General features: G+C 37.0%; 2 protein-coding genes across 2 annotated transcripts; one reads left to right on the top strand and one right to left on the bottom strand.

Moving 5' to 3' along the window:
* The first annotated feature begins 11,226 nt into the window (after positions 1-11,226).
* Positions 11,227-12,674, top strand: LOC122074843 (annexin D7-like). The gene is made up of 4 exons (XM_042639812.1): positions 11,227-11,320; positions 11,543-11,694; positions 11,803-12,021; positions 12,114-12,674. Exons 1-4 carry the CDS (start codon positions 11,251-11,253, stop codon positions 12,651-12,653), a joined length of 981 nt encoding a protein of 326 aa, XP_042495746.1. The 5' UTR covers positions 11,227-11,250; the 3' UTR covers positions 12,654-12,674.
* Positions 12,675-13,718: 1,044 nt separating this feature from the next.
* Positions 13,719-18,339, bottom strand: LOC122074028 (probable beta-D-xylosidase 7). The gene is made up of 6 exons (XM_042638812.1): positions 17,778-18,339; positions 17,391-17,693; positions 16,837-17,006; positions 16,581-16,678; positions 14,590-15,354; positions 13,719-14,404 (listed from the first exon to the last, which is right to left on the bottom strand). Exons 1-6 carry the CDS (start codon positions 18,177-18,179, stop codon positions 13,818-13,820), a joined length of 2,325 nt encoding a protein of 774 aa, XP_042494746.1. The 5' UTR covers positions 18,180-18,339; the 3' UTR covers positions 13,719-13,817.
* Between the last annotated feature and the right edge of the window lie 493 nt (positions 18,340-18,832).

Raw genomic sequence — 18,832 nt, 5'->3', positions numbered from 1 at the left:
TGATGAGAATTTTTTTTTTTACCTTATTTTGTTTTTATTTTATTTTCTTTCAATTCACTTTATTTCCAACCTCCTATGGCGAAATGTCAAGTCTAGGGTTTAAGTTGATGATTCTTGGTGAAATTGCATGTTAGACATACAAATCATCCATGGTGACATCTAAAAGATCCACCCTGTAAGGTATGCCAATTTGGCAAATGTGATATATATTTTGGATCATTAACTACTCAATCATCATATAGAGCCTATAGACTAGGGGACCTATAGGAAGGGAGGATTGGTGGGATGATTAGAGGTTCAAACACATGACCTCCTGCATCTTACGTCAAACCTATAATTGACGGCATCCATTAAGCTACAAGCTCATTCCCCAAAAAATGTGAATTCCCTCATTGATCTCGAATAGTTCAATTGTCGATGGAATAACTTACATTTGAGCAATGTAAGCTCAAATGTGGCACAACGGTTAAGTTGTACTATTGCAACATGTTGGTCACAGGTTCAAAACCTGGAAACAGCCTCTTCTGCGAAGCAGGGGGTAAGGCTACGTACAACTTGCCTCTCTCAGACCTCGTAGTAGCGGAAGCCTCGTGCACTGGGTTGCTCTTATTATTATTATTTTTTTTTTTGGAGCAATGTAAGCTCGATTGCAGACCGATTGTAAATCAACTCAACCACAAGATAGAGTGGCCTATGATCTGCACTTGGCTTTGCATTGTATTAGAAAGAAATATTACTTCTTATTTTCATTAGATCCTTTAACCAAAACCATATTATAGAAGTGATCCATCAACTCAGAATTTGCATTATTCAGTTGGTTGACTATTTTTGAAAAATATTATGAACTAATGAAAATAGAGAAACAATAATTCAAAGCCAAAGGAAATAATAACCAAAATCTTAGAATCTTTGGTCAATTCAAAAGTAGAATTTGTAGGTCAAATTTACTAAATTGTGTAAGCTTTTGTCACTAGAATTTAGAATTTGTAGATTGTGAGATTCCATAATTAATGAAGATGAAACATCAGTAAACCAAATATTCTAAAAATTTTAATAAGACATACATTGACATATACCACCATCAATACTCATACAGAAAAAAAAATATGAGAAGAGTTTTCATTGTTTTTAATAGTTTGACTTAATTAGAATATTCTTCTCATCGACTTTAAGGACACCCACCAAGACCCTTTTAATTTATCTTCTAAAATTTAACATAGAAGAGCTCTTCAACTCTCTTTGCATTTTTCTTTACAAATTTATAATAAAGATTGTTCCTTTTAAGTCTATCATACAAAAATATTTTCTCATAAAGCATTACTCTTGACGCATAACAAGAAACTCACTTTGTGCGTTCATGAGCACGCATATACATACACACACACACACACTCACACTCACACTTGCTCACTGGGAAATTAGGTCCCACTTTATTTATAATGTATTTGCAAAAAAAAAAAAAAAGAAAAAAAAGAGAGAACTAGAAGATGAAACTTGTGCATATGTGTATTCCATACTTATTCTTTTATAGAAAATATTTAATTATCATTTGTGTGATAACTATTGTACTTATATCATTAATAAGTAATAATTATTATAATTAAGGGAGAAGGCTGGGTATGCTGCCAGTATACCTAGATCTGTGCCTATCTCTCTTCTTCTCCCCTTAAAAAAGTTCTTTATGCACCTCTTATCCCAATCCTCCCATTGGGTGAGCTGCTAACTCCAGAAAAGTCAGTGGCATACCTTACCTCCTCCTTATAATTTCATTACATTAATAATATTATTTCTTATTAGATGGATGCACTCTCTCTTATAAATATGTGTACTTACTTTTAATAATTAGCATAACTATATATAACACATTCATATATATAATTTCCAGAAAAGTCTATGCTGTTAGGCTTATCAAGATAGCCCAAATATGTATAAACAGTAGATGGGGATAATCCCAAATTTTGTGGATGGTAGACTTTAAAGTCCCCAACTAACATTCTTCAAACTATGAGAGTAAGTTCGACTTTATGAGCCTGAGCCCAATGAAGATCATGGATTAAGTATCATAATTTACATTTAATATTTCTATTAATTTAAAATATTAAACATACACAATCCCCGACTCAAAACTCACGTCAAGATCTAGAATGGGGGATTCAAATTCTACCCATAAATTTAGTGACTTATAAATGGATTGGATATGGGTTGGATCTAAACTTTGCAGGTTTCAAATCCAAATCCAAATAAGATCCTTCATTAATCAACATCGAAGTGATTATCAATTTCATATATAATTTCAATGAAAGTTGAATAATTCTCATCCAATTCCTGTATTGACTCAATTCATGCAATTGTGGGGCCGGGTCAATATGGACCCATGAGACTAATTAAACTGAAAGCTTATATACCCATCATTAGCAAAAAAAATAAAAATAAAATATTATGGAGCTCGGGCTTCCAGAAACCAGCTTCTAGGGAACAAAAAGGCTATAGCCCATAAACCCATCCCCTTCTCCGGGATTTTCATGTTATATAAATGATAAGATTTCAAACCCAAATAATTTCATTAAATATTTTTTTAAACTCTTATAAAACTGATTTTTGGAAGCCAAATGCAAAAGCACTGTAAGTTTGCTCAAATATGTCTGAAATCATCTCTAATAATTTGAATTAAATTTGTTCTAAAAAGTGATTATATTTGGATCAGAGAAGATAAGGGCGTCAAATAATTTAGAATCAAAATTGAAAAATGAAACTAGCCATTTAAAACTGAATTGAACTAAATCAAAATAAATTGGTTTGATTTTGATTTAAAAATCTAGAATCTTTTCTCGATCCGGTTTGATTTCGATTTCGATTTCGTGATTGAAACTATTAAACGGAATCAAATTAACTATTTTCAAACTAAGTAAATCATATTATTTTTAAATATTTTAATCAATATGGATGATAAATTTTTTTTCTTTTAATCTTTGGAAAAAGTTTGGTGGATTATTACCCTAACAAATACATTTTTTTTTTTCCCTCATATGTAAAAAATTGGCTTAGACACCAAACATAGGGTCCAAATCAGACCAAAACCAATTAGTAAACTGAACCAAAATCAAGCTGAATAAGTTTGGCTCTGGTTTGAACAATAAACTCCTATTAGGTTTTAGCTCGATTTTAATTTTCCCATGTTGTATCTTGAACAGAACTGATTGACAACCTGAAAGGATATCTGATATAGGGTTTTTTTTTTATTTTTTGAGGGGGAGGGGGGGCGCGGTGGGGGAGAATAGAATACTACCCGCTGACGCAGGTACAACACTAGCAGCATGGTCTTTCTGTACTTGTTGTATCTAGATGTAGACACAAGTAAACATGCAGAGTTCTTCTTTCTCTCTCTCTTTTTCCCTTTTTTTTATTTATTTTTTATTTATAGAAAATGTGCTACTATTCCTGGCCAACCATACAGACCAACAAATCAGATAAGGCATCATCCTCCACACAATTCTTCTTTTCTCAGTCAATGTTTGGCTAGGTCAGTTTGGAAAAATACCTTTCATACTTGATGGTTTAGCCTAGAAAATCTGGTAACTTGGATAATAAGTAGAGCCACACACAGCCGAAGAGAACTCACTATCCACCAACAAATAGCGAACTTGAATTCAATACGACTCTCACATTAGGCACACAAACTGGCTAAGAAAATGCCATACTCCTTTGCATCCTGAGAAGCCCATGTTGGGTTCATCCATGGCCTTCCCTCGGCGGCTGTTTATCTTATGAGCTCAAGTTTGATGCTATTGTTAATATGGGAAAATAAACGCTACCCGCTTGTATTCTTTTATGTTCACACATAACAGGATATGGAAAAATCGTACTACCCCACCCACCATGTACTAAAAATGCTCTTGTGCTCTGTTTCATTGACCCGTATTCTAACATATGCCTGCACCAGCAGGATAGCGTTTTTTATCCCTCTTAATATTGAATGATAGTGATATACTATCTTACTTGTTGAATGCCTGAAAGTACCCTTCAGTTGACCACATCAATTATTTGTCCATTTCTTGTATTGTTCAAACTCCATACTCCATACTTTGTATTTAGTATGTATGTGTATTCTTAGACAAAGATGAGTGATGGGTACATGTGCCACATGTCGAGTAGATAGATCTCTGATGTGTTAGTGTTCATTCTATGCATAGATAGGAGGAAGTAGAGGAGGAAAGTTTGGCTGGATGAATATCAGAATTTAGACCATTGCTTATACGATACGTTATAGACATGTGAGGAATCACACCTCTACAGGTGCCTTTAGAATTATGCAGCTTTCTTTTGATTGGATTTTTTTTTATTCTTAAATGTTTTTTAAATAAAGGCTAAAAGAGGGTTTTCAAAATTATGTCATTTTAAAAGTTTTCAATGTTTTACACATTTTTCGAATATATAATGTAAAATGACGTGTTAAATATTTAAGAGGACAAAATATAAGGTTAGAAATATTTGACTCCTTAAGGGGTATCGATAAGAAAATTCCTCTGTAAATTTTTTTTTGGAAATGAGGCTTTGGAGTTAAATGGTAGGATAAAGTTTTCCTTCACCAATAAGAGATGAAGAATCTCCGGCCCAATGGTGATGTGACCATATATATAATGGTTTTGTATTTGCTTTCAATACTTTGATGCTTGTTCCGGTGTGACCATGGGTTCCTTCATCCTAGAAGAGAAGTTGGACGTTGGAAGGTCTCAGATTTAGGGTTCCTTTGTTTACATCTCTTATTTATTGTCCCCCAAAATAGTTGGCTCATGAAGGTTCCATTTGATTGCAAGCAAATAAAAATTTTGTAATCAAGATTGTTGATTAATTAAGAAGAAAATAAAATTTTATTATTTTTGTAAACTAGCAATTTTTATATACATAAATCTTTGGGTGTGCCATTCAAGAATATCTATTCCTTTCCTTATGTAGATTTCAAAAAAAAAAAAAAATCCATCTTTCACAGAAAAGTATATATTGTTGGCTACAATATAAATAAATGTGAAACTATATGTAATAGTTTTGTTTGTTTTTATATCATACATAGGTCATATGATATAATATATGTAAACTAAAATCTATTATCCAACTTGATAAGTTAATCAATAGATTCCATCAACCCGCCTTAACCAACTCTTATTCGGAGGTTAAGGGTGAAAATTGTAAACCATTTAACCTGTCAAGATAATGGGTGTTATAGATTTACAGTCCAATCATCTAGGACCTTGGATGTATCTTAATATATTTTTGGGCTATCTCCACTTGATACCTTAAAATTTTGGATTGGACACTTATTTGTGGGCTTTTCCTCTTTGTTTAACATGGTATCAATAGAGATATTGGGAGTTTTATGCACCGTTTGATAACATTTTTGTTGTTTATGTGTCTAGAAACAGCAGAAATGGTTGAGAGATTTATTGGGCACAACAAATTTTTTTTTTTCCTCTCAAATTTCTAGAAATGTTGATTCGTTAATGTCGTTTCTAAAATTGTAAATATTCATAAATTTTGATTTTTGTTTCTAGAAATGGGTGAAACGGAACAACTTTATCAAACGCTTTTTAGGTTATTTTTCCTTTTCTGAGAACAAGAAAACATAGAAACGACAGAAACGGAACGTTATTAAACGATGCTAAGAATAATAACCCACATTAATTAACCAAAACCTTCAATATATCTTAATTAAAATACCCTTGGGTTATCTATTGTGAGCTTTTCCACATTATTTAACATAACCTAAAGAGGAGGGTAAAAGGAAGATATAGTTTGGTAAGTAATTATTACCATCCCATTGCCTATTTACCCACCAAGTTAGGGATAGACAAGGAATTTAATGTATATAAGATATTTGTAAACCAACTAGTTATAAATTTTAAGTTTGTAATGGATCAGCTCTAGATCCATTGCATTGATGAATGCAATAGAAGCCTAATCCTACCTATACCTATACCTATTAACTTTAACTTTTATAAGAGGAAAATGTAGTTGCTTAAATTTTACCCACTTTACTCATTACCATGATAAAGAATCCTACCAACCCCTTCAGTGGGTGCAGATAAGGCCATTATCCTGACCCTACCTTACCTATTGACAATCATAACCTTAAACGAAGCAGACTTTGTTCAATATAATTAGGTCAAAAGTAGCAGAAAAATGCAACAATGTTTATGATAATGAAGATTAGTGGCATTCTCATAATTTTGTATGACTTTGAAGCCCTATTACATGAATCATCTACAGGTGGATCCATATTCATTTCTGTTTAAATATTCAAATATCAAATTAGATAATGATATTCTATTAAAAATAAAGGGTAAAAAACTTTCACATTCATCTTCGTGACTTGTTGACTTGTGACCAATGGGTTGGTAGTCTAGTGGTGAAAATGCCCTGAACCCATCACTGCTCAAGTCGTCTGGTTGTGAATTCGAGTCTTGGCATGTCTACTATAGTCCATTAGTCCTACAGAAGCATTGCTTACCATACGGGGTTGTGGTTTTCTTTAAATTGTATAATCTATTCAAGTGTTGGATTCTCTTAAACATGGACCAACCCACCTTCATGCCTTACTGCTTGACAATCAGTTGACTTCAAAGAGTAGTTTACCAACCTTAGTGAATGCTTGTTTTATCCTTTCATTATACCAAGAATATCTTTATCCATGATATTAACATTAGTACCCTCTAGGACTGCCTAATATACTATTTTATAGGAACAAGAGTATCCTTTCAACCTATTATTTTGTATCTGGGACTATCCTTTCCTATTTACCTAGTTTTCTATTGCTACATGAATATGTATTTCAGAGATCCCTACATTGCCAAGTTCTTCAGGTATTATTTCTACTTCTCAGCTCCTTTTGTTTTATGTCACTTTTCTCATCCTAATTTTCTGTCTTTGTTATCAACCACTTTTTGTTGAACTACTGGTCTCTTAACATATTGTCTACTCTGTGCTTGAGGTGATAATCTTTTGAAGTAATTTAATCAGTTTGTACTAACTTTTTGTGAACCAGAAATCCTTAAGAGCACCTGAGGCTTGATAAACTATTAGTCTCTTGTGGGGTATTTCTACAGAAGGATCAGAATTGATGAGTCATAAATGGTTCTCTCTGCTTCAGTAGTTTCAAACTTTCAATGGATGGACCCTTTTTTTGTCTCCTTCATATTGTTCTTGGTGACAGGGAGATTAGAGAATGCAGTAAAATTAATGTAGCATAAAGGCTATTTCTAATTGGCTTCTACTGGTCTAGCTACAAGCTTATTATTTAGGCTCTTGAAAGTCAACTCAATGGTCATCATTCATCCTTGATTGCTCTTGGACTTTCTTTGCAGGGGACATGCTGGGATGAGACCATATGAGTTGTTAGAAGCTCTACACTTAGTTGCAACTGACTAAATATTTCAGGTTCTTGTACCAAGGTCACTTTATCTATTTTAACTTCTCTATGGGTTCTCTCTATTGAGCAATGAGACACTGATTCAGCTCAAATCAATTAAGCCTTGTCCAACCATTTGGAGTCTGTTAACATGAATCCTGTTCAACCATTTCAAAATGAATTGATGATAACCAGATGAAGTGGATTTATGCTTAATCCATTAAGAGCTAGTTGGTCCTGTCCCTAGTGTTCGCGACATAGCTTCTGTTGTATAGTCCAGGTTGTATTTCAGGGAAAGGAAACCTGTTGAAAATTTTGCTGTCTTGCCCATGGAATCCTTCGGTTTGACATATCATATTTCAAATGTGCTATGCGTAGAGGTGACATGTAGCTGCTTATCGTCGAGTGAAGTTTTATTTTTCCAGATATTAGATTATTAATTATTGTACAGGTTTGATCATCAAGTGGGCCTGAAACCTGCAATCTTACATAGAGACTCACCTTTGGCTTTTCAGTGTAGATAACATATATCTCACCATTCTAACTCAACCATAGCTTCTTACCCTGCACGCCAGGTTACAGACTTCTTGGGTGGATAATGAGGACAAAGATGAGGGGCAATGCCATAAGTCTGTCATTTGGAAACCTTTCTGGGAGTTGTTTTCCATTTGAAGTTCACTACTGCAGCATAAGATGTTAGATCAAATACCAAAAAATACGAAAAATAAAGAGACAATAGATCCGCACGACATAGAGACTTAACGAGATTCACACACCAGCGTGGTGTGCTACGTCCCCGGGCGAAAAAGATGTTTCACTATGCAAAAGAGAGATTACACCCAAGCAACAACGAGAAAACTCTCCTTGAAACCCTAGCTTGAAAAACCCCCAAAATATAATGATTTTCTCACCAAGCAACAGTACATTATATGCTCCAAGTCTCGGGTGGACCCTTTGCTTCCATCACAAATCTCAAAAATTTCCCATTTGGGTCGCCACCAAAATATGTCGGAGCGGGTCAATCTTTAAAACGGTTCAAGAATTCAAGACAAACTTAACATAAGAGGTGGTGTGAGGTGATGAATGATGATGAACCTTGTATTCTTAATCTGTCACTATTAAGCATAAATATGAAGTCCACCCAATGTCATGTTTTCATGTCTTCTCAATCTCTTAACAGGTTGTTATCCACCCTTTTTTTCTGCAGGGTAGTCTTTAGTGCACTTACCCAATGGTTCTGTGACCACAATCACAGAGATGGGACCCGGGAGGTCACTGTCCCTGCCATGACAGGGAATACAAGGGATGACCCTGGTTTTATTGTTGCCACTTTTGGTAGGAACAAAGCAGTGACTATTAATGCATTCCTCCATTGCTTGAGAATCTCGTGTAATAATGGCTTATGTCTCTGTTCTGGTTCTTTTAAATTTCTACAGCACTAACAGCAAAAAGCCCACTTTTGTTTTTGGGAAAGATAGCTGTGGTGGATGAGAGGGCACTGAAACATGGCCAAAATAAAAGGGATGGATCATGGATGATTTTGAAGGGAGGACTATGAAGAAGAGTGGCATAGATGATCTGTCAACCCATAACAGAAAATGTTTTCTTTTCCTTTGATATGAACCAGTGTTTTTAACACTCCCACATGGCACTAATCTGGAATGTGGAAATTGAATATAAATTCTCTTCACTAAGAAAGTGGAAAAAATAAGAAAAATAAAACTACTAGTCAACATGTCAACCACTCCTTTGGTTTATATTCGAAGGATGGGGACTGCTAAACAGTGAGGAGCAGAGTTCAAACACCTGCACTAGTGTCCAACCCAAAAGCCTGAGCTTTAGAGTAAAGAGGTCTTTCTCAGGTCATTTTCTGATCAATATGGGACTAACCATCCCTTTTCCTGGCCATGGAACTGCACTTTATAGTGCATCAATCTATAATCAACCACGTTAGTCCTTGCGTTTGGTCTATTCAAACTTCATCTAATCATGAAGTGTATCCTCCATGAATGTGTCCTTACCTCGGAATTGAAAATGCCAGATGTTCATTAGGGTTATTCTCTATTTAATTATCTCAACTGATAACTAGGAAAGCTGCTTTATTCTCTTCAACTTTTCAAGCCATGCATACTTGAAAAAGTAATGTGATACTGAAATGGCATTACCAGTTATGTCCAGCTGATTCTCAATGCAGGAGTGGCTCTAATTGAATGTGAGTGCTTCCAGCCCATTGAACCACCAAATCATCAACACGTGTAATATTGCTGTTTGATTGCACAACCTCTTTTACTATTTTTGAAATTGAAAATGGTTTTAAAATTAATGATTCAATAGTTTTTTTAGGGAAAAAGAATGTTATCTAGTCATGTAGTCCCTACGCCAGACACATGAGTGTGCTAAATTACTACTCCACTCTTATCAAACAAAAAATCACATACAAGTTGATGCTCCTACACACATTCTTATTGGCCTAGTGCTAGTGCAGGGCCCATGCGACTAGGCAATGTTCACTTGCCCTTCTATATTTTTTAAAAATTGTTGGAGGGTTATGTCTCTTCCTAATATGTATCCAAGTGGTCAATAAATGTGACTATCGAAAGACATGCTTAAATGGTTATCAGACATGTTTTATGGGAAGGCATTGCCTTTTAGAAACGACATTTGAAAAAAGTTTATTGTTCCCCTGTAAATAGAGAAAATTCAAATTTCAACCTATCCCAACCTTTGTTTTTCATTAGTCCTTTCTATCCATGGTCTCATTGTTTTCTGATTGAGCACAACCTGGAAGTACTCGAAGAGGCATAGTAAACATGTGCACAACCACTAGTGGATGCATTCATACTATTTTGTTAGATCAAACACCAAGAAATACGAAAATAAATGGATAAAAGATACGCATGACACAGAGATTTAACGAGATAGAGAGATTACACCCAAGCAGCGGCGAGAAAACTCGCCCTGAAACACTAGCTCGAAAAATCCGCCCTGAAACCCTAACTCGAAAAACCCCCTCTAATACAATGACTTGCTCAACAAGACAACAATACATTATATACTCTAAGTCGCAAGTCGACCCATTGGGTCACAATCGATCCGGTCAAACCACACCAACTCCTCTGCTTCCATCACAAATCTTAGAAAACTTCACATTCGGGTCATCACCAAAATATATCGGAGCGGGTTAATCTTCAAAATGGGTAAAGAATTCGAGACAAACTTAACATGTTTTATTTTAGAGGTTGATTCACACTTCTTTCAATTGCACTGCGTCTATGGTCTTATGTACAGTATCAAGTGACACAACTCCACCAGTCATTTCCTAAGAGTTTCATGTATTCTCATTTTCATGATGCCATGTACAGTACTTGTGATTCTTGACGTCTGTTACTGGTTGTCTGTGGTACAGATAAGCTTTCATTCCCTTATCTATATTGAAGGAATATTTTCCAACACTAAGTTAAAATATACTATTTTGCCTTCTCCCCCCAGAAAAGATTTGGATGTTTGACATTTATGATATTAGTTTAATTAAGTTCATTGAAAGAATTATAAGGTCAGCGGCTCTTTTTTTTATTTTAATATTTTGAAAAGAGAAGTCTGGAAGAGAAAGTGAAGTGCGGTAAGCAGATTGCGGTTGAAATTGGAATTGAGGATATGTTCCCTATGTTCCTTGACTCAGAGACTTCAGATATTATTCCCTCCTCTGTTGATGGCTAATGCTTTCTCTGAGAAAAAGTAGAGAGAGAAGCAAATATTCTTCATATAGACACAAGGTCATCTTAACCTTATAAAATGGAGCTCGTGCAACTTGTAGCAGTAACAAAAATAAAAGAGAATAGTCTCTTAAAGAGATGGATAGTTCCAATCAAATCTCTAGGAGATGTGAATTATGTTGTCAATATCTTCATTCTTGTTTCTCTGGTAATCTCATTCTTGTCTTTCTTCCCAAGTATGTGTGATGAATAAGATCACTTAAATTTTAGTATATTTGCTTCTTGGATCAATTGGGTTTAGCTCTTCGAAGTGTAATCTCTCTCTCTCTAGAATAAGGGTCATTTTTCTATCTTCTTTTCTGTTGCAGTTTCCTTGGATGTTCACTGAGTAAGATTTCATTTGTTTATTGACAATGAGAAAAATAACCAGGCAATGGTGCAACTGACAAGAGAAAGCTTGTGGAGATCCTTACAACTAGGAACTTGCAAGAGCTAAGGTTTATTCGACAAACTTACAATGCCCTCTACAACCAAGATCTTCTTCATATCCTCTACAATGCTCAAAGAAACAACCCATTTGCTGTAAGCTTTTAACCTGGCTCCAAATTCAGAAACTATCAATATCATACTATATATACACATTATATAATGGTAATGACTCTGTTTATGTCTCTGTTGGTGGATCTACAGAGGGTAGTGTATCTTCGGTTGAGTGAATCAGAAGCTCGCGATGCTGAGATTGTGAGGGGTTTACTTATTGGAGGGAATGTGGACCTGAACAGTCTTATTGAGATGGTTTGCACTCGCACGTCCTTAGAGCTTCAGTCTATCAAGAAAGCTTATCACTCTCTGTACAATTCAGATATGGAACAGGATCTTTCCCTTAGTATCAAGGGTGGCTTCAAAGAGGTAAAGTTTTAATTAAATGATAGAAAAGGCCAGAAGATGAGGATATCATCAGCATCACAGTTGACGTAATTTTCTTTTGATGTTCTCTTTAGATTCTATCGGCAATATTGAAGTCAAGTAGCCACTTTGGTGGTAAAGTTGAGATGAGCATGGCCATGTGTGATGCCAAGACACTGTATGAAGCAATGGAGAGTGGAAAATCCCTTGATCAGAAGACCATGATATCCCTTATAAGCCAAAGAGGCACTGAACAACTTAAGGCCATTTTAGTCTCCTACAAACAACTCTATGGCCATGAGTTTTCCAAATCGCTTAAGCGAAATAAGTGTGGACCTTTCGGAAAGGACCTTTCACTTGTTATCAGATGCATCCAATATCCTGAAAAATACTTTGCAAAGCAACTAAGAAGAACACTGCAGAATGGTTATTCCCAAGAGGTTCTTATTCGGATAGTCATTACACGCTCTGGCATCGACATTAAGGAAATTAACAATGCTTTTGCTGCCAAGACAGGCTGGTCACTAGAGAGCCTGATACTTAGGGTTTTCAACCACACAGTTAGCCACAACAGCAACAATACCACTGCTAAGGCCACAGGCTTCATTGCTGAATTTCTGGTTGCACTTCTTTAACATAATTGACAACATCTCTTATATATGCATGTGTAAACTTATATGTGTAAGCTAGAAGGCCTGATGATAAGTAAAATACTTTATTTGATATATATATATATATATATATATTAATTTAACAACAACAACAACAATAGCAATTCAACTATATCCCACCTAATGGGGTCGGATTCATGGATCCTTACCATCCACTCAATACTATTCAAGGTCTACCTTTGTCTCTTTTGGTTTCTTCATTCTGTTCCTTCCCCCCTCCCACCCTCTCTCTTCATAAATCCTTTGGATGTCAGACAATTTATCTAGATGCTCGATATGTGTCTGTTACTTGTTTTTCTCAGCATTTTCCATCAATTGGGAAATTAAACTACAGTTTATGATATTCTTACTATCCAAATAGGGGATTTAATCTAGGATTGAACACAATCATTTTTCTTATCCCCTCTAGAGTTCCTAAAAATTTAAAACTTGTACTTTAGTTCAGTAAGGGGACTGCTTCTACGAGACAAAGTCTTATCCACGAACAGTCTACATTTGCCACTCCTTTTACAGTCTCTTGTCTGGGAAATAAAGAAGAAAATGAGATTTTTGGTCTTTAAAGATGCTTAAGTTGTTGTGTACCTCTTTCTTTTATGTGGGTGAAGAGAATCTAGCCCTGGGGTGTTATTAGTCCTCTGCCCCCTATTTTATGAAGTCTGGAATGCCCTTGGCACTATTCAAGAGTTCCATCCAACCACCAGAACCCATGATAAAGAGATTCTCTCTGCACCGTGGGTAAAGGAAAATTCTGTGCATTTCTTAATATAAGAGTTCCATCAGTAACATGAAATCCAATGGACTTCTTTGACAGAAGAAAACACCTTGAACCTTCTAACATACCCAAAAGAACAATCTAAACTGAGCTTTAATGTGCATGCCTAAGATATTTGATTGGAAGAACCAAAGAATGTTCTACTTTAGAAGCCCTGGTGTGCATTTGGGAAAGCATTTAGTTTCAAATGAGGACACAAACATAGTATCCATTCAATCTCCTAATACCTACCAAAGAATAAATGGTGCCATGAAAAATTGAAAGCTCAAATCCAAATGTTGTTTTTCCCCTATTTTTTGTCTTTTAAGCTACATGAATATGCATTTGAACTCCAGAACCATAGTTGAGTCAAAATTTCAAACAACAGTTACAGGGTACTCTTCTTCTCCCACAACTAATAAATGAGATCCTTCCTCCATCACCAAAGAACCACCTTCATCTGCTCTGCTGAAGTGGTCACAAGGGCTTAAAGCAAATTTAATTTCAGCTCTTTCCCCAGCATTCGTGTGCAAGGTCTGGAATCCAACCAAACTTTCCACTGGACTTCCATGTTGGAGGTTGGCCTTCCTCACAAAGAGCAACACTGAATGCTTACTTGACATTTCCCCAAGATTTTTAACTCCAATCACAGCCAGGAATTTCATCCTCTCACACGGTTCATTCCCAATGTCTGCCACAGAAACGTAGTGGCCAGAATCTGATTTCTTAACTGCCTGAAGGTCGGCAGATTGGTTTAAGTAGAGCTTCTGTTTGGTAACAGAGACGAACTCATAAGAGTGGGCTGAGTAGCTGAGGCCATAACCAAATTTGAACACTTTTCTGCCTTGGTAGAATCTGTAAGTTCTTCCAGGATAACCCGATGCAGGGTCAGGTCGCATCCTCATATCCGTCATTGGCACTTTGGTGTACTCTTGTGGATACCAAGTGACAGGTAACCTTCCCCCTGCAACAGAGAACAAATAGCCAAACCATTCAATCTTCTTCCGTTTATGCATTTTTATTGTTGACAATCTTGATCCATATGACATGAAAAAGGAAAATATTATGAGAGCTTTATGATTCTTCACAGACTAACTAGTCAGATGTGTCCTGCTTTCCAAAGTAAAAGCATTGGTTAATAATATGTACCTGGGTTATGGTCTCCGAAGATAATCTCAGCGAGCGCAATTGCACCAGATTCACCTGGATAACCAGCCCACAAGATGCTTCCAATGTTCTTATCATACTTTGCAAATGAAATATCAACCGGACCACCACTTAGGAGCACCAAGATCACAGGCTTCTTTGCAGCTTTCGAGACACTCGAGACTAGACTCTGTTGCTTCCCAGGGAGTACCAAATCCACTCTATCCAAGGACTCCTTCTCCTGTGTTTGATCCAAACCCATTATCAAAATCACATAATCCGCTTCTCTTGCCAGTTCCACTGCCTTATTAATCGAAACTGATGAACAAGAAACATCGTTGCAACCCATTTCAAATTGAGTGTTCTTGACATAGCTCTGTAATGCTTGGAGAGGTGTAATGGATTTACATGGAGGGCCATAATAGTTTCCAATCAGTGTTGTTGCGCTGTTAGCATTTGGGCCAACAACAGCAAGAGATATGGATTTGGTTTTTGGCAGTGGGAGGAGCTTAGCAGAGTTCTTTAACAGGACAATGCCATCACGGGCAGCTTTAAGAGCTAGACCCTGATGTTCCTGGGAGCAGACATCGTTGGGACCGATGTTGCCGAAAGGCTGTTGCTTTGGATTACCATTGAATAGTCCCAAACGCATTCTGATAGAGAAGAGGTTATGGAGAGCTCTATCAATATCAGATTCCAACACTTTTTTCTCTTTAATGGCTGCTTTGGTGTGCTTTTGCAAGTAGGAACCACAGTTGACATCCATCCCTGCAAGTCATATTTTGTCACAGTTTGGAAAAAGAAAAATCCATAAAAAGGGAGGAAATGCAAGCATTAGATCATGCAGAAAATCCAAGTAACAATTTTCCCATTCGTCTATGAAAATCTCTCTCTGTGAGAACAAATAGATCATGATCTAATACAAGAAAGCTGTATAAAAGATACATAGTCATCCAGTTCTGTTTTAGGGGAATTAAAAAACGGAATAAAGCGTTTGACTTCAACTTGGTGTTTTTCGATTTTTTTGGAAAAAAAAAACACACTAGAAACTCAAAATGATAGAACAACGAAACCTTATTCTGTCATTTCGGTTTTCGTTCCAAATACAAAAAAATATGAACAACTAGGGTAATCTTTCCTTAAACATGTTCACCAAACACCATTTTTTTGTTTTAAAAAGATGTTTTGACACAAAAACTGAAATTTCTGTTTTTGTACACAAAACGTCATTTCTAATACTGAATAACTACCGAACGCAGCCATAGTCTTACACAGCAACTGTGAGCTAAGGAAACCTGCCCAACGTAGGCAGAACAAGCCCAGAAGTATAGGGAATGGACCCGCCTGGCCCAATTGGCCTCAGGTTAGGGTCGTAAAAAATTTGAGACCAGATTGATTGAACCGATCAAACCAACGAACTGAACTCCCTATCGGTTGGGTATTGGTTCTTGATTTAAAAAATGGACCAAAACCGACCATTTGGTCTGCCGGCCATGCATTTTTAGTAGTAAAATAGAGAGAGAAAATCAAAAGGGAGGATATTATCGATAATTCATCAAATAGGGGGAGGGTTTTATATATGAAAAACGAGACAATAAATCGAACCAGACTGATGAGACAAACCAATCAGACCAATAACAATTGGTTGGTAACTTGGTATGAGTTTTGTAAACAGAACACTGGTCCAATCTTGGTACAGTCTGATACATAAATAACCCTAAAATCAACTAAAATCGAACCAGACCGATCGTTTGACACCCCTGCCGCTTCAATTCTAAATGCCTAAACCTAATGAACCGCTTACTTTGAACCATCAAACTATATATGGGACCCACAGTATGGACTTCGACTAAGCAGTATAGGACAAACGATATTTCATAAAAAAAAAAAAAAGGACAAACGACAGAAAATCAAAAGCTTGCCACGTGCCACCGACACAGAATAGGAAAAAAGGAATCCCGTGAATTATGTGGGGACCACATTTACGAACGTACCAGCTCTGAGGACATCTCCTATCGCATCACCTGGCTTTTTAGCATACCCTTGAGCATCGTGGATGATCTTAACCGCATCACAGTCTGATACGATGTACCTGATCAAAACTCAATACACACAACGAAATTAGTCTGAAACTCTTATCATATCCTTCTCGAAGAAATTTTTACAGAAACACACCGACACAATTTTTATTTACGGAAAGAGAAAAAAATCAGAATTGAGTGAATCAATCGATGGTTGATGTCTGTTTACCCATTAAAATCCCATTGTCCTCTGGCCGTTTTGGTTAATAGATTGAAATCTGCACAGTTTGGAACGCCATTAACACGATTATAAGCACACATGATCCCGCTCGCTTTACCTTCTTTGATACAGCTCTGGAATGGAGGTTGGTATGTATCTGCTAAATCCTGCAACGATACCTGTGCGCCATTGCCAAGTTTCAAGTTTCAATTCGATGAGGACATTAAGAATTGTCCAAAAAAAGCGTGAGATTCAAGAGAGGGAAAGAGAGTGAGACCCATTTACCGATCCCTTTCCTGCTTTCCACCATTGAAGTGGCCTAAATCAATGGCTGCCCATTTCACTTTTCCACCAAAAGCAGAGGAAAAGATTAAAGAAATCAACTCGCCCATATCAAATAAGAAACTAATTTCCCTTTCTGGATTTCAATTTTAATGGCGTTCAAACTTGAGGTTTGAACAGTGTTTCACTACTTCACTTCGATCAAGGGTATCTTTTAGCATTTCAATGTAAAAAGCACCAAGAAATCGATTAAAAACTGAGACTTTTTGGTTTATACTTACATGAGCATCGAAGACATATCGATTGGTGCCCTTCCAGTTATCCAAATCATAAGCAGTGAAATGCTTACAACAGGCTGAAGCTTGGAGATGATTATAATCAAGCGACCCACCTTCGAAAGAATCCCCTTGAACGCCTCTCACATACGAGACTGAATATCTACCCGTTACAAATGGATCTTCCCCTGGTGTCTCTTGCCCTCTTCCCCATCTTGGGTCCCTGAAGAGATTGATGTTAGGTGCCCAAAATGTCATTCCAGTAGCTTGTCCCGCATTGTAGATTGCTCGAGCTTCGATTCCAATAGCCTTCACAGAGGACACAAACACAACCCAATTTAGTGGGAAAAAAAGGAGAAATTGAAACTTGAAACAGAGTTATCAGTAACTCACCCGTCCGATGCGATACCAGAGATGGGCATCAAAAGAAGCGGCAGTAAGGATGACTTGGGGGAAGCTCGTGGCGGAGCGAATAGTGCCGTTGAAAAATCGGATGCCTGGTCCTGCACCGGAAACGCCGTGTAAGGACTCGGACCACCATTCATAGTTGGGGATTCCTAGACTAGGAATTCCCGGAGCTTTGTTGACGAGTTGGGATATCTTCTCGTCTAATGTAAGACGAGAGACAAGGTCTCGCACTCTTTCGCTGATGGGTAAGGATGCCTTGCAGAAGGGGAAGGAGTTGGTTGAGTCACAACTAAATGGAGGTTGTTGGGCTACAATCACATTCAAATCGACCGAGGCGAGGAGCAGCAGAGGGAGGAAGATGAGAAAACAGAATCTTTTGAGTCTCATTTTTCTCTGAGTATCCCAAATGGTAATGGGATATCTCAGTTCCTCCCCTCTGGCTCTGAGTGAATGAGGGCTCAGTAAAGCTACTGGGAAGAAAAGATTTCCCTAAATAATAACTGGGTGAGGGTAGTTCTCACTCCTCACATGGAAGCTGGTGACTAGTGAGATATTACCAAAAAAACAGACAGTGTGAAAAGAATGTCAAGATAAGATCCCCGGGAAGGAATAGTGGTCTGGCGACTCTGGTCCATGATCTCTCGAAATTCCACTTCATCCGCGAAAGGACCAAGCTACCCTTGTGTCAAACTTCAAAACTGGCTCAAACCTTAGCCAACTCATCTTCGAAAGAACCTAAGGGTGTCAATTTGGATTGAAACTGAACTGACTGGTTCGACATGTTCCACTAGATCGATTACTAAAAGGGATAGGACTAGGGCTGGCAAAAAGCCCGATCAGCCCCAACTCGCCCTAGCCCCTTGAACCTGGATAAGGTTCTAGGCTAAGCATTTCAGTCGGTAGAGCAAGTTTGGGCTGTAATTTTCAGGTCCGGCATGGACTGCAGGAGAGAAAATCCCAGCTAATAAAGCTGATAAGGACTAAGGTGGCATTCCTACTTTATCTAAAGCCATGAATAGTAGAAGATCTTCACAAATTGG

This window comes from Macadamia integrifolia, chromosome 3 (assembly GCF_013358625.1).
Source record: "Macadamia integrifolia cultivar HAES 741 chromosome 3, SCU_Mint_v3, whole genome shotgun sequence".
Classification (NCBI taxonomy): domain Eukaryota; kingdom Viridiplantae; phylum Streptophyta; class Magnoliopsida; order Proteales; family Proteaceae; genus Macadamia; species Macadamia integrifolia.
Note: the sequence above shows the minus strand (reverse complement) of the source record. Positions and strands in the feature narration are given on the sequence as shown.